Raw genomic sequence first — 16135 nt, 5'->3', positions numbered from 1 at the left:
GAGCACCTAGTCGCGCACAAGCGGGTGGCCCGAACTCGAAGTAAACGGTGTACAAAGATGCAACACCAAGGAGTCTAGCTGAAGGCCTGTCGATGCGGTGCTGCAGTACGTTAAACTCAGTTGGGCATGCAGACGCCACCACTAACGTGAACGATCTCAAAAAAAACGTTTGAAAACGATGGTATTACAGAGCATGTAGACGCTATGTGACGAGAGTGAGCCTTATGCAGGATACATAATCGAACCTGTGGTTTACTAATGGGGGGCAGACACCCGGCTTATGCCTGCACTAAAAGCCTTTCTGAGCACTAGGCCCCTAACGGAGCCGAGATTACTAAATTTGCACACACCATACGGAATTGGATCCAACAACGGTCGAACGGCTATGCCAAATAGACGCCAGAGATACAGAGGGGATTCGGCCAAGACACGCTGATCGGGGAGAGGAGAGCTGTTCCCGCACCAATGGGTCATGGCCACTACATTTGGTATCCAAATATTGTTACTTCAATCCCCATGGTTGCTCTCTGAACTCCGTTAATCCACGGCAGAGGTGACCTGTGTTGGTCAGTACAGCAAGAAAAGCAAATCGCCGAACCGAACACACTGTCGTCATGCCCGAACCCAAAGTTACATGGGCACCGAGCAGATGATGATATGCCTCGAACACAGGGCTGCGACAGATTCATACTATCGGGCTGAGACAGGTTGAGACCTGAATCGACATGAACTATAGGTCTGACGCGCTGACGAGTCAACGTTCAAGATTTAGCCGCCCGAATGCGGAGGTGCCTGAAAATGTAGATCAGGGCCCGGAGCCGGTGTAGAAAAAGAATCTGATTACCGTGGTTGTCCTACTTTTTGATTGGGCTCTGAGATTTTGTGTAACTGCCCAATAGTAATACCGAGTGGCAGGCCTGTCAGTAATGCTTGCATAAATTAGTCTGCGTACTGCCTCCCAATTACATGGTCATGTATAACTTCCTGTGGCTCCTGGAACTTTCGGACAAGAAGGACACGCGTCCTGCACTTGTAACAATATTAGCAGATGCAGTGATAGACGCGACGGTGTCGCAAATTTCTTGGGCACGTGATAAGAACCTTATAATACATGTTAAGGGTGGCTGTTCACACTTCCGTTATAAGCCATGCCAATGCCACCCATGTGTCATTGAAAGATTGCCAAAAATGGGTATTTGTACATAATATTTTACACATTTGCACTATATCTTAGATAAAATATCACATATTTGCTATAATCTAGCCAAACCTGACCATTATAATGGCAAGTGGTCCATTACATGCTGCTTACAATGGGGGCACGTGACAACGGACCAAATAAATTTGCGACAGGCTTTCGGCGTTCTCCTTTTGTGGCTAGTTCTTGGTAAGTACGGTTCGGATGGATGCACAGTGGAACCTCCGAACAGCCCATGACATCGAATGCAACTAACCATGAATGTGTACCGTGGCCACAAGTTTTTGACTCGGCCCGATGTTTCAATGTCAGTACCAGTCTTTGGACTAGGCACAATGATTGCGTTTGCAACCGTGTGCTCCGACCTTGTTGTGCCTTCCATTTGGGTGGACTAACGAGCTCTGAAGGTAAATAATCTGTACACCTCGGTGACATTGCACCTTGTCCCATCCAGCACGGCCCGTTGTACTTCGCAGCTGTAGTCATGAGACGGTAAGTTTGAAATGTACCACGCGTTTGCGTTGCTGCCCGGTGTTTTGTTTTTCATCCGCTGGCTGATTTGACTCAATGAAGGCGACTGTCAGAGATCCGACGTTCCGGTGAGAGAGTTTCCCCGTGCCACGTGTAACCACTGCCTAACGCTGCGTATTCGAAAAAAAATAGTGTATGGCACGATTGCTGTAATGTCGGGCACTGGAGTTGAGGATACCTCAAGAGGGGTGGTGCTTTTTTTTGTCGAAACAGAATTATGATGCCTCAGCATACGATGCTGCAACAAGCGGCAATCCACTGAACCGAACCATTATAAAGGTGTTCACAATGGAATGGAAAAGTCCTAACCTCCTAGGGTATTTCCTGGTATTCTTACCAGGTCATCATGCGCACTCTGGTACATCTACTCGCGTTTGGCTTGGTTAACTTGTGCCTAGTAACTGCAACTGTTGTTGGTCCACAATTCCACCGCGCCCCCTCCAAGAGAGCAAATGTCCTAGGTCCCGTTTCAACCGTCGAGGTCGTGAATAAGGTCATTGCACCAGATGGCTTTGCTCGATCGTACGTTGACCTTCCTGTGAATATTGGGATGTGCTAATTTTGAAACGATAAAGGACTGTTCTTGCCGGTGGGACATTCCCCGGTCCCCTAATTCAGGCGCAAAAGGTTTGGTTTATTTTCCCATTCCTTGTGTGTTCGGAGTTAATGTCTCCACCGAAGGGAGACGAATTCTTGCTCAATGTTACTAACCTACTAAACGATACCTCCATGGACATCACAACAAGCATCGTCAGTTCACAATTGGACGTTCTTCGATGGCATCAGACAAATTGACGCTTTTTGCCTTTTAGCATTGGCACGGTATCTTCCAGCACCAGTCCAATTGGGCCGACGGAACCGCATGGATTACCCAGTGCCCCATACAGCCTAACGGGAGCTTCTTGCACAGGTTCACTGTACCGGACCAAGCTGGGACATACTGGTATCACTCGCACTCATCGGCTCAATACTGTGATGGATTAAGGGGACCACTAGGTTATCTATGACCCAGATGATCCCCTTGCTGATATGTATGACGTCGACGATGGTCTGGTCACTTCCTCATTCGGCTAAGCTTAACTAATGATGCATCATAGAATCGACCATCATTGTGCTCTCTGACTGGTTCGTCGTTAGTATCTTACAAAACATTTCTTTTAGTTCACTTCGTCTTGTAGGTACCACAAGCCTTCTCCGCTGTTGTACAACCCCCCTTTCACGCCGGATTCTACACTAATTAATGGACTTGGTCGTTATCCAGGTGGTCCGTCTTCACCACTCGCTGTCCTTAATGTCACACAAGGGCAGAGGTATCGGTTTCGGATCATCGGGGCATCTTGCGATCCGTGGTTTAACTTCACAATTGATGACCACAACATGACGATTATCGAAGCAGACGGCAATGAAGTGGAACCAGTGGTCGTTGACTCACTTGCGGTGTATGCTGGCCAGCGCTACTCGGTCGTCGTCACTGCCGATCAACCCGTGGACAACTACTGGATTCGATCTGTGTCCAATTTCCCTAATCAGACCTTTGACGGAGGACTCAACTCGGCCATTCTGAGGTATGGTGGTGCACCCATTCAAGATCCCACGACGGGCCCAGGACCGTACGTTCTGCCGTTTGATGAAAGTGCCCTTCATCCTCTTCATGGCAGTGGTGTACCTGGTACTCCTGGGCAAGGTAACGCGGATGTCAATATTAATCTCATCACGGGTATCAACGCTGCTCAGGGAGTGTACACCATCGATGGTGTTGCCTTTGTTGACCCTCCACTTCCCGTACTCCTTCAAATTCTTAGTGGTGCTCTGAACCCTTCACAACTGCTTCCAAACGGGAGTGTCTACGAATTGCCATCCAACAAAACGATCGAGATTAGTATTCCCGCAACAGATCTCACCGTCGGGGGAGCGCTGGGTGGTCCGGTAAGTTAACTTCAAGTGATCTGCCTTCGGTAAACTGACTGGAAGTTGTGCTGAATAGCACCCTATGCACCTTCATGGGGTGAGTTGCGCCCTTGCATGTTGTATTGTTCAGAATTTAATGAATACAGCATGCATTCGATGTCGTCCGCGTAGCGGGCAATAGCACATACAACTACGTGAATCCGGTGCGGAGGGATACAGTATCTCTTGGTAGCCAAGCACAGAATGACAACGTAACAATACGTTTCACCACCAACAACCCCGGACCTTGGTTTTTCCACTGGTGAGATATCCAATGTTGTCATTTTCATGTTTTCTGACCATGGTTTGATTCTAGTCACATCGATTGGCACCTTCACAAGTAAGTGAAAAGACGAATATCGTCCGCACTTCTGCTCTAACTATGACCAAATAGTGGATTTGCTGTTGTCATGGCGGAAGCGCCATCAGCAGCTGAAGCCCAGGAAAGCAAAGCCACTCCGGGTTCGTCACCAAGACTTTCGAACGTAGTGGTTAGATTATTAACTATATTTCAGAGTATTGGTACCAACTGTGCTCCTCACAAGGCATTAGCAGGTAGCACAAGTGCATACCATGACTCTACCAGCCAGCAAGTACATGCACCATTATATTTGTGCTGTTACGATATGCCGAGTTTTTTTCTCGTAATCTTGCTATCCTTCCACTGTTACCCAACTTGTTCCAGCTGCCCTCGAACTCGCAGATATCCTAGGAGTACAAAATTTCCCTTAATGACTACATACTGTGGACGTATTACACCTCTTTCTGGCTCAACATTGAACGTCTCTCGCCGTCATATGTCCATACCGAAGGCACCTATCAGCGCTGTCTATCCCTGGCACATGGAAACCTCTGAAGGAGCAAAGTCCGCAGATGGATGAACGTAGCACCCCGGAGGTGCTTCACTCGCTGCATTCAGCACTAGAGTCTAGCCACAAAGGCGCACCACTGCCCTCATCACTTTCGTAACCACAGGAAGCCAAATTTGCATTGGCACTCTACCAGCATTTACGACAGGGTTGTAATCGGGGTCATGCGTTTGCAAGCCAGGTGTCAGTGAACATACGTGGAGTATGGTCGGTTGAACCTGGGGGATATGTATGATCACTCACTAAGGTGATGTGAATATCAAGCTACCGGCGCACCAACAAGCTGATTGCAACGGACAATACTTCGTTTGCCGTTCCCACCAAGGCTTCGCAGGAAACCTGTGCAGAACTCTCGTATGAGCCGTGTAGGGGAGTTCCCATGTGTTTACCGTCGATTCCATTCCGTCCCAGCGTATTTGCCAATATACCGGCTCCGTTGGAGACTATTGTGCGTATCCAAGTGCAGAATAACTCGGCTGCCTTTCCCAAGAGAATGGCAGGGACTTCGCGTGTCGTTGCATGCACTGGGATATTTATGATGCCAGAAGTCATACCACGGCACCACTCACTACCATCATCGTGAAGATGAGACTATCTGAGACTGGTACCGAATGATCATTCCGATTATTTTTAACTTCCCTGGGGACGGTAGGCCAGCCAGGTGGACAGATCTCCATGCGACAATCATCACAGCTAGACATGGCACAAACGAAGGTATCACTCGAAGGGACCCAACTCGCCTCTCCCGTTGGAATAGCGGGAAAGAGCCTCACGAGCAATGGGCTGAGACCGAAGCAAGCAGTAAGACGGTTTACCTAACGGTAGTACATCTGCATGTCCAAGTCTTTGTCCGTCTGACCAAGCGTCATGTGGCTGTGTCCCCCTACTCCACTGTCACCACGGCCTCGCAAGAAAGAGCTGGCCGAGAGATATCTGGCAACAGGCGGATATATGGTCACAACATTCATTGTTTCAGCTGGCTGCGTAGAGAAAAGCAGCGCCTATAGCACACGAGTAGGGAGTACGAGCTTGCAGCAAATAGCGTGCGAGGAGGCAACGCCAAAGCACCGTCAATGCAGTATCGTAAGGTATGTTAAAACCATCAGAGCAGGCAGACACCACCACCAGCCTGAACGGTCCCAAAAAAAATTCGAGATAGAGGGACGCTGGCGTAACAAAGCATGTAGACGCCAAGTGACGCGAATGGGCCAGACTGTAATGTAATCTCACCTGTGGTTTACTAACTGGGCGCAGATATTCGGCCTATCACCTCCACTAGAAGACTTCCTGAGCAGTACGCCCCAATCTAAAAATATGTATTATATTTGCACGTACCATTCGCCATCGGATCTAACTGCGGCGAAACGGGCACGCCGAATAGCCGCCAAAGATACAGATTGGGACAGGGAATTTAGCCAAGAAAGATGCTCGCCCGAGTTCGCCAACATTTACAGCTCTACCTCTCAGCTACGCTTAGCAGGGAAGGGAGAGCATCACCTGCACTCATGGATCATGACAAATTGGCTATCACTGTGTTAAATATGCCATTGTTGCCCGAGAATGTGGGCACATGCCCTCGTGGTTATAACTGGCTTGCCAACGAGTAGTGTGGACAAGCCAGGGCTCTTTGAACTCCTGAAATCCGAAGCGGACGTGCCCAATACCTGGTCAGTACGGCAAGAAAGTGTGCCAACGAGACCGGACGATCGTGCATCGTGTCCAAGCGTTGTGTGGACATCAAGCAAGCCATACTGCCAGGTTGAAACCCGCCGAGTCAATGTTTAGCCGTCGGAACACTGCAGTGTCTAAAATTGTGGATTAGGGGCCCAGGGAAAGAATCTGATTACCGTGGTTCTCCTGTCACTTGCTTGCAAACAAGACCCAATATGCTGGCTTCGGGTGCAAAACGTACACGGGAACGGGCATATGCCTGATTCATAAAAGCAATATCTCGATGGCCCCCCTTCACCACCTCATTCCCCATTTCGAGTTAGAAAGTATGTAGTGAACAAATGATGGTTGCACTATGCTTTAAGTTGGCACGTAGGAGGTACATACTTGGCCGCATATAGGTATATATATGTATGTGCTTACATAAATTGGTCGTGCTGGCCCCGCGAGGTAGTTGAACGTTGTTGTTAACCATCAAATCTCATCTTCTATCAATGAGCTAAGTCTGTGTATAGCTCCCTTGGGACTTCTGGACGAGAACGACCTCCGTCTCACACTCGTAAAGGTAGGCCATTAGCTAATGCACTTCTGATGCATTGCCTAAATTATGTAAAGTTCCGGTTCTGATCACATCGGCGATGCATTACGATGGTCCTCCGAACGACGCACCACTACATCGACCACAACCATCCAGTGTGTCCCATGGTCACAATATTCTGACTCCTTGATCTGGTTCTGTAAGGCGCCGGTGTTCGGGCCAAGCACGATGATTAGGTTTACAAGAATATGCTCGAACATGACTGTGCTTTCGTCAGGTTGAATTGTCGAGGCTTTGAAGGAAGGCGAATATTCTGTTTGTCCGGTCACCTTACACCATCAAGGTACTCCGAAGTGCCATAGGTTAGCGGTAATTCGGAAATTGCGCCTCTTTTCAGCGCAGTTCGCTGTGCATCCACTCATGGCTCCGCCCTGACAACAATAAAAATGGCTCTCAGAAACCGGTAAGTGTCAGTCAGCCCGTTATGTATGTAACCAGCTCCCGACGTTGCATATTTGGCTGACAGAGCCCGTGGCCTTCGTTGCTTTTGGAATGGGCGGTGTCCTTTTCGGAACCGTTGTCCATCGGGTAGCAGATGAAATCCACTGAGCCGAGACGTTATAAAGGTGAGAGACATACAAGGGCTTTCTGACCGTCTTGGTCTTGGTCTTCTTCTGGTATTCCCACCATGGTCATCATGCGCACCCTTGCACATCTACTTACATTTGGCTTGGTTAACTCTTACCTAGTAACGGCAACGGTTAGTGGGCCGCAATCCCACGGTGCCCCGTCCAAAAGGGCAAATGTCCTGGGTCCCGTCTCAGCCATCGAGGTAGCGAATAAGGTCATTGCACCAGATGGCTTTCCTCGATCGTAAGTCGTGGCATCATAAATATCGGAATGTCCTTTTTGTTGACACGTTAAAGGACTGTTCTTGCTGGTGGAACGTTTCCTGGTCCCCTCATTCAAGCTCAAAAGGTGTCGTTTATTCCTCGTTCCATGTGCGTCGAGCGTTAATCTGTCTACACAAGGGAGACGAATTCTTGCTCAATGTTACTAACTTACTAAATGACACCTCCATGGACACCACAACAAGCATCGTCAGTTCACGACCTGATGTTTTTTGATGGCATCAGATAAATTAACGCTCTTCATTTCTCAGCATTGGCACGGTATTTTTCAGCATCAGTCCAATTGGGCCTGACGGAACCGCATGGATTACCCAGTGCCCCATCCAACCCAACGGAAGCTTCTTACACAGGTTCACTGTACCGGACCAAGCTGGGACGTACTGGTATCACTCGCACGTGCCGACTCAATACTGCGATGGATTAAGGGGACCGCTGGTTATCTATGATCCAGACGATCCCCTTGCTGATATGTATGACGTCGATGATGGTGGGTTACCTCTTCCGCTATCTGCGCTTCATTAATGACTCATCGTAGAATCGACCCGTTATCGTGCTTTCTGATTGGTTTGTCCTTGACACTTTGTAATGTTTGCCTTGATTCATACCGTCTTGCATAGGTACCACGAGCCCTCTCCTTTGTTGTACAATAGTCCCCCCTTTACGCCGGATTCCTCATTGATCAACGGACTCGGACGTTATCCAGGTGGTCCCGCTTCACCACTCGCCGTTTTTAATGTCACACAGGGGCAAAGGTATCGGTTCCGGATCATCGGGGCATCTTGCGATGCATGGTTTAACTTCACGATTGACGGCCATGATATGACGATTATTGAAGCAGACGGCAACGAAGTGGAACCAGTGGTCGTTGACTCACTTGCAGTTTATGCTGGCCAGCGCTACTCGGTTGTCGTTACTGCTGATCAACCCGTGGACAACTACTGGATCCGATTTGTGTCCGATTTCCCTAATCAGACTTTTGACGGAGGGCTAAACTCAGCCATTCTGAGGTATAATGGCGCACTCATTCAGGACCCCACGACGGATCCAGGGCCATATGTTCTGCCGTTTGATGAAAGTGCCCTTCATCCTCTTCAAGGCAGTGGTGTGCCCGGTATCCCTGGGCAAGGTAACGCGGACGTCAATATTAACCTCATCACTGGTCTCAACGCTGCGGGACTTTTCACTGTCGATGGCGTCAGCTTCGTTGACCCTCCACTTCCCGTACTCCTTCAAATTCTTAGCGGCGCTCAGAATGCTTCACAACTGCTTCCCAACGGGAGTGTCTATGAGTTACCAGCCAACAAGACGATCGAAATTAGCATTCCAGCAACTGATCTCAACCCGGGGGGTGCACTGGGTGGTCCGGTGAGTCGGCTTCGACAGGATGTGCCCTCGGTAAACTGACTGGAAGCTGTGCTGAATAGCACCCTATGCACCTCCATGGGGTATGTTGTATCCTTGAATCGATGTTCAGAATTTGTCTGATACATAAATACAGCACGCATTTGATGTCGTCCGTGTTGCGGGCAATAGCACATACAACTACATAAATCCGGTGAGGAGGGATACAGTCTCGATTGGCAGCCAAGCACAGAACGACAATGTAACAATTCGCTTCTCCACCAATAATCCTGGCCCTTGGTTTTTCCATTGGTGATTGCTTTCCTCTTCTCTTTTCGTATTTTCTGACCATGGTTTAACTCTAGTCACATTGATTGGCACCTTCACAGGTAAGTCAGCTGACGAAATTGCCTGTCCTAGCCTAACCAGTATGAAATAGTGGATTTGCTGTTGTCATGGCGGAAGCCCTCTCGGCAACCAAAGCTCAAGAGAGTAAAGCCACTCCAGGTTCGTCACCAAGACTTTCGAGCCTAATGGTCAAATTATTGACTATATTTCAGAGTATTGGTATCAACTGTGCTCCTCACAAGGCGTCGTAGCTTAAGTATATATCATTATTCTTTTCAGTAGTACTAGCGCGCATTACACCACTCAGATGCTGTCCGTGCTGTTACGATATGCCGGGTTATCGTAATTTTGCTCTTGATTTACTGTCGGACATTTCTCGTTGCTGCCCTCGCGCCCGCAGATATCCTGTGAGTACGGGAAGTGAATACGGGAGGTTCAATGACTGCGTTCCATGGACCCACCTTGTAGGAATGGAACGGAATTGTTTGGGATTATCTTGATATGCACCTCTGGAGGTGCCTGGTGACCAGCGCTAGCGTCGTCTCCAAATTTCGGAAAGTAGATGGACGTGGCAAAGTCTTTTGAGAGTCTCACTGTGTGTCTCGATGCTTACATACTTCAATTAGTGAGACTACGAAATGCCGACAGACTCAATTTTCAATGGTGTCGGTTTCCAAATCCCAACCCCTTTGCACCAACGTCCTCTTCCACAACAAAACAAGGAAGTCTTCATGTTCTGCCGAGCGGTGTTGGGGAACCTCCTCATTCCTTGACCTTCCTTGGGACTTTGGGACGAGCGTGATACCTGTCTCACACTCGTAAGGGTAGGCCACCGGCCAATGCACTAGTATTAGACACGTTGGCATTCCGGGTGTGTCTAGACCAAAGTTCCAGCTCTGATTATCCCCCGGACCCATCACATCGACCACAACTAACCGATCAGCATAATGTGGACACAATATCCTGACTCCTCGATCTGGTGCTGCAAGGCATGGGTGTTCGGGCCAATGCCATAGGTTAGTGGTAATTTTGAAATCGCACTCATTTAGTGCAGCTCAGTGTCCTTCCTGCTTTGTATTCACCCATGCATCAGACTTGATAAAAAATAGAAATGGCTCTTAGACACCCGACGTTTCGGTGTGTCAACCAGCGCCATATGAAACCACCCCCTAACGTTGCATATTCGGAAAGGTAACATGGCCCGTGGCATCATTACTGTGACATCGAACACTCGGTATGAGGATTCGTGAACGATGGACGGATCGTGTCTTGTTCGAAACGACGTTGTCCATCGGCTTACGAAGTAAGCTGTAGCAGACGGAATCCATCGAGCCGAGACGTTACAAAAGTGAGGGTGAGGCCTAACCGCCTTGGCCTTTTTCTGGTATTCTTACCGTGGTCACCAGGCGCACTCTGGCACATCTACTCGCGTTTGGTTTAGTTAACTTTTACCTAGTAATGGAAACTGTTGTTGGTCCCCAATTTCGCCGAGCCCCATCAAGAGGGTAGGTGTCCTAGGTCCCGTCTCGACCGTCGAGGTCGTGAATAAGGACATTGCACCAGATGGCTTTCCTCGATCGTACGTTGTCCTCCTATGAATATTGGGATGTCCTAATTTTGAAACGTTAAAGGACTGTTCTTGCCGGTGGGACATTCCCCGGTCCTCCAATTCAGGCGCAAAAAATGTGGTTTATTTCCCCATTCCCTGTGTGTTCGGAATTAATGTCTCCACCCAAGGGAGACGAATATAACTAACCTACTAAATGATGCCTCCATGGACATCACAACAAGCACCGCCAGTTCACGATTAGACGTTCTTTGATGGCATCAGACGAATTGACCCTTTTTGCCTTTTAGCATTGGCACGGTATCTTTCAGCGCGAGGCCAATTGGGCCGAGGAACCGCATGGATTACCTAGTGCCCCATCCAACCCAACGGAAGCTTCTTGCACAGGTTCACTGCACCGGACCAAGCCGGGACGTACTGGTATCACTCGCACGTGCCGGCTCAATACTGCGATGGATTAAGGGGACCGCTGGTTATCTATGATCCAGACGATCTCCTTGCTGATATGTATGACGTCGATGATGGTATGGTCACTTCCTCATTCGTCTGAGCTTAACTAATGATACATCATAGAATTGACCATGTCCGTGCTTTCTGGCTGGTTCGTCTTTAGTATCTTACAAAACATTTCTTTCAATTCCCTTCGTCTTGTATAGGTACCACGAACCTTCTCCGCTGCTGTATAATCCTCCTTTCACGCCGGATTCCACACTAATTAATGGACTTGGACGTGGTCCGTCTTCACCACTCGCTGTCCTTAATGTCACACAGGGGCAGAGGTGCCGGTTCCGGATCATCGGGGCATCTTGTGATCTGTGGTTTAACTTCGCAATCGATGGCCACGACATGACGATTATCGAAGCAGACGGAAACGAAGTGGAACCGGTGATCGTTGACTCGCTTGCAGTGTATGCTGGCCAGCGCTACTCAGTCGTCGTCTCAACCCGTGGACAACTACTGGATTCGATCTGTGTCCAATTTCCCTAATCAGACCTTTGACGGAGGACTCAACTCGGGCCGTTCTGAGGTATGGTGGTGCACCGATTCAAGGTCCCACGACGGACCCAGGGCCATATGTTCTGCCGTTGATGAAAGTACTCTTCATCCTCTTCATGGCAGTGGTGTACCTGGTATCCGTGGGCAAGGTAATGCGGACGTCAATATTAATCTCATCACGGGTATCAACACTGCTCAGGAGTGTACACCACCGATGGTGTTGCCTTTGTTGACCCTCCACTTCCCGTGCTCCAAATTCTTAGTGGTGCTCAGAATCCTTCGCAACTGCTCCCAAACGGGAGTGTCTACGAATTTCCACCCCACAAAACGATCGAGACTAGTATTCCGGCAACAGATCTCACCGTCGGGGGAGCGCTGGGTGATCCGGTAAGTTAACTTCAAGTGATCTGCCTTCGGAAAACTGACTGGAAACTGTGCTAAATAGCACCTTATACACCTCCATGGGATGAGTTGCACCCTTGCATGTTGTGTTGTTCAGAAATGAATTCAGTGCACATTCGATGTCGTCCGCGTAGCGGGCAATAGCACATACAACTACGTGAATCCGGTGCGGAGGGATACAATATCGCTTGGTAGCCAGGCACAGAATGACAACGTAACAATACGTTTCACCACCAACAAACCTGTACCTCGGTTTTTCCTCTGGTGAGATGTCGTTTTCATGTTTCCTGACCATGGTTTGACTCTAGGTTGCATTGATTGGCGCCTTTAAAAGTAAGTGAAAAGACGAAGATCGTCAGCATTTCTGCTGTAACTATAACTAAATAGTGGATTTACTATTGTCATGGCAGAAGTTCCATTAGCAGCTGAAGCTCAGGAAAGCAAAGCCACTCCAGGTTCGTCACAAGACTTCCGAATGTAGTGGTTAGATTGTTAACTGTATTTCAGAGTATCGGTACCAGCTGTGCTCCTCACAAGGTATTGCAGCATAAGTGGATATCACGGTTCTTATCAGCGGTGGTAGTACGTGCACCTTTATGCTATCCATTCATTGCTACCCTCGCGTATGCAGACATCCCAAGAGTACGAAAGGCTTCATTGACTATATACTATGAACCCACTAGCGCGCGCTATGTTGACAAACTTGTAGGAATGGGATGGATTTGATTGGGATCATCTTGCATGACATCCCTACCAGCGGGAGCGCTGTGTCTCCTTAGCTGGTAAACCTTCGAGGGAACTAAATAAACCCGCAAACAGACGAACGTGGCACTTGTGGAAGTATTACATTGCCTGCATTCAGTAGATGAGTAGATGTAAACGCCATAACCGCAACATACCATGAGTCATGGCCTCAACGAAACCAGCACTGATAGCGCGATATACCCAAGTCCACGATCTCTACCCCCAATCTTTGGCCTACTCTGTGGCCATCCGCCTACATCGTATCTTCGCTGCTGTATCGGATATATTAAATCATTTGTGACTGCATCATCCGAATGTTTTGGCTGCTGCTCGTAGCCCCATACAGTACCCGGAACATCTGCGCTGTTCCCTATCACTCTTGCGACGAGCTTTATTCGTCTTCTGCAGGGACGATCACAGTACTATGGATCCACCCAACGGACAAGCGTTCTGGTCCCTTTGTCAGACTCTGCTGAGGTTGGGACTTGATCATCTCTGATGACGAATTTCCTTATTCGAGGAAGCTTGGATCCCGATTCCCACATTCAAAACGATGTAAGGTATGACGACTTCACACCACACACGACCCGTCCTGCTTACATACCCACTCTCGCAGTGCACAAGTCAACTGATACTCGTTATGGTGCGCGCTGCTAGTAGTGGGGGGTCCCCTTATCCCTTCAGAATTGGGCGGTAACATTCGAGGTAACACCAGGTTCAACATCGCGCAACGGGCTGCTTTCTTCATTCCTCTTGAAGTACCACCCTGAGGAATAATTGTCCACTATCAAGGCCACTATGCGGGGGAAACGGGATGTAACATATTGCTTTCCGTCAGCCCGGTTGTGGCTAGCTTCGGTGCTGTGCCGGGTAAGGAAGGGTTCGGTGTTCGAAGTTACCAGTCGTGATTGTAGGAGCGCAGAATAATAAATAGGCCTTACTAGACATGCAGACTGAAGTCCACACGCTGCGGAGGATCAAAGATCGACGTTGCAAACACTATCACCAGACCAGGTTAGCCCTTCCTGAGGGACATCAAACCTTGCGTACATAATGTAGGTTTCACCTATACAATGCAGGTAAGCCTATCGGCAGTGCTGAGACAATATGAGAATCCTGCTGCGTATGGTGGAATGTACTGCCTAATATCCCGTGCAGGAAGCGAGGAGCCTATCAGTGAACCTGGGTTGTCCACCGACACCATATATATGCTACAGTGTTGTTGCGTCTCTTCCAGATCTAAAGGCACGCTAGCAATGACGTCGATCTTGAATGGCGCAGGGTATATTGGATGATCTGATCGATGCAGTGGAGTGTAAGTACGGCGCAGAGTAAGTACGCTGTTTGGCCTGGACCAGGGAGTACCAAGCACACGGAACCGATCTGTGTCGTAGTTCGGGGTCCATACTTTCTAACATCTTTTTTTCAGTAGATACACTCAGGCTCAGGCAGCGATTTTACAATATAACATACGTGCCTTGGTCCAGGGTGACTGGGACGGTATCAGCACACGTCCAACTTGTCAGGGTCATCATTAAAATCTTGCATGACGTTGACAGCGAGCCGGCGATCTGCTACTCGCCAGCGAAATCACCTTCGAACCTGTTGGAACGTTCTGTACACAGCAGGCTGACCAAGGTGATTGCCACCACCTCGTACGTTGGGCTCGTACCAGACAATAACCCCGTTCTCGAGTCCATCCTGTGTGTGGTATGATCTCAACCCGAGTTAACGTAATCACTAGTCCACCAGTCCTCAATGAATGCGAGTGCATGTAGGTTTGTTGTTGATAAAGTGCCTTCTGCTGCCCGTCGGCGCACAAACAACTACCTTACTAACCGTCAACTAATGTTGTAGCCGCTCCAAATTTCAACCAAAATTGTGCATTACTTACCTGTCGCATGATAGTGCGCCACATCCAAACCACTGCAGCGGTCACCTTTCCACCGCAAGGAACGAAGAATGGAGCCAGTACCGATCTGACACATTATCAAGTTCCCCGACTATTGAATTCTACGGACCCGATAGTTGGCGCGCATTCGAGGCGCTACGCCATAATATCGACCTTGCCAACCCGTGCATGACCTCCTGTGATCCTGTGGGTGGGAAGAGTTCGAACTTCGCAGCGCTGTCCTTCTGCGTCGTGTTGCTTCGGCGTAATTTCGGCACATGCGCAGCTCGACATCATCATGACCATCGTGTCACACATTCGGTCATGTTTGTCTGGTGCTATATGATAGCACAAGTGCATGACACGAGGTCCCTGTGCCTCCGTTGGATGCCAGGATCTCTTTCGCATTCGGTGGAGGACCGCAGCAGATGGACCGCTCCCGCGGAAGTTGGTCTGTCACCCTGAACTTGGATGCCATTCGTTGGGTCGCCATTTAACCAGAGATAGACGCATGAGATGTACACATGAGCTCGCCGTGCGCCACGGGACCACAACAGACCGCCCCTGATTGAACCGTTCCACTAGTAAGTACATACTAAGCACCCTCCAGAATTATGTACTTACCGTTGGGCAGACAACAGCTGTCCATAGCTTATTATGGAGACTTACGACATGTCAAAGTTACGCGCACATGGAAACGGGGAAGTTCATGGATGCCTTTTCCCATCAGAAAAGTGCCCATCTTGGCTGTCTTCCCAAACCGGTCACAATAAAGGATAGTACGTCTAAAGGGATTAGGGAGGTCCTATAACGTTTTAAAGTTCTGTAGTTACTATCATCTCCGCGCCCATCAGATCTAATAACATGTCATCTACTTAAACCACCCGCGGGCCGATGAAAAGTAACCAGTCGATAAAGCTAGTACGAGGTCGGAAATCTGAAAGAGGCCGCTGTAATCTGCCATCCCTAACTAACGGCATACCCAACAGCGCCTCGAGGCCAGATAACACGCATCCATTGAATCCATCCTCAATATTCTCGGTTGACAGTACTTCTAGCATGGAACGTAGCCATAGAAGCCACAACACTTATGGAATCGTAGTTGTCAGTACGTACAACCCTTGGGGGCCACCGCCGGTCGGACGAATGACTGAGCGCTGAGCGTTGATCACCTGTGATCG

General features: G+C 49.0%; 3 protein-coding genes across 3 annotated transcripts; all 3 read left to right on the top strand.

The window, feature by feature from the left end:
- Positions 1 to 2075: 2075 nt before the first annotated feature.
- F5J12DRAFT_935569 (laccase) lies at positions 2076 to 4580 on the top strand (the record flags this gene model as incomplete). Its single annotated transcript, XM_051749619.1, has 12 exons — positions 2076 to 2251; positions 2305 to 2356; positions 2411 to 2479; positions 2542 to 2646; positions 2726 to 2777; positions 2827 to 2854; positions 2908 to 3655; positions 3714 to 3734; positions 3784 to 3938; positions 3993 to 4016; positions 4071 to 4138; positions 4192 to 4580. The coding sequence occupies 12 exons, from the start codon at positions 2076 to 2078 to the stop codon at positions 4233 to 4235; spliced, it is 1542 nt and encodes a 513-aa protein (XP_051600820.1). The 3' UTR covers positions 4236 to 4580.
- Positions 4581 to 7917: 3337 nt separating this feature from the next.
- F5J12DRAFT_52825 (Cupredoxin) lies at positions 7918 to 9807 on the top strand. Its single transcript, XM_051739894.1, has 7 exons — positions 7918 to 8152; positions 8201 to 9030; positions 9090 to 9110; positions 9164 to 9318; positions 9372 to 9395; positions 9446 to 9513; positions 9567 to 9807. Exons 2-7 carry the CDS (start codon positions 8251 to 8253, stop codon positions 9608 to 9610), a joined length of 1092 nt encoding a protein of 363 aa, XP_051600819.1. The 5' UTR covers positions 7918 to 8152; positions 8201 to 8250; the 3' UTR covers positions 9611 to 9807.
- Positions 9808 to 11502: 1695 nt separating this feature from the next.
- F5J12DRAFT_891916 (multicopper oxidase) lies at positions 11503 to 11908 on the top strand (the record flags this gene model as incomplete). Its single annotated transcript, XM_051747529.1, has 2 exons — positions 11503 to 11522; positions 11578 to 11908. The coding sequence occupies 2 exons, from the start codon at positions 11503 to 11505 to the stop codon at positions 11906 to 11908; spliced, it is 351 nt and encodes a 116-aa protein (XP_051600818.1).
- Between the last annotated feature and the right edge of the window lie 4227 nt (positions 11909 to 16135).

This window comes from Pisolithus orientalis (genome assembly GCF_024613125.1).
Source record: "Pisolithus orientalis strain OTSU chromosome Unknown F5J12scaffold_11, whole genome shotgun sequence".
Classification (NCBI taxonomy): Eukaryota; Fungi; Basidiomycota; class Agaricomycetes; order Boletales; family Pisolithaceae; genus Pisolithus; species Pisolithus orientalis.
This window is presented reverse-complemented; position numbering and strand designations above follow the sequence as displayed.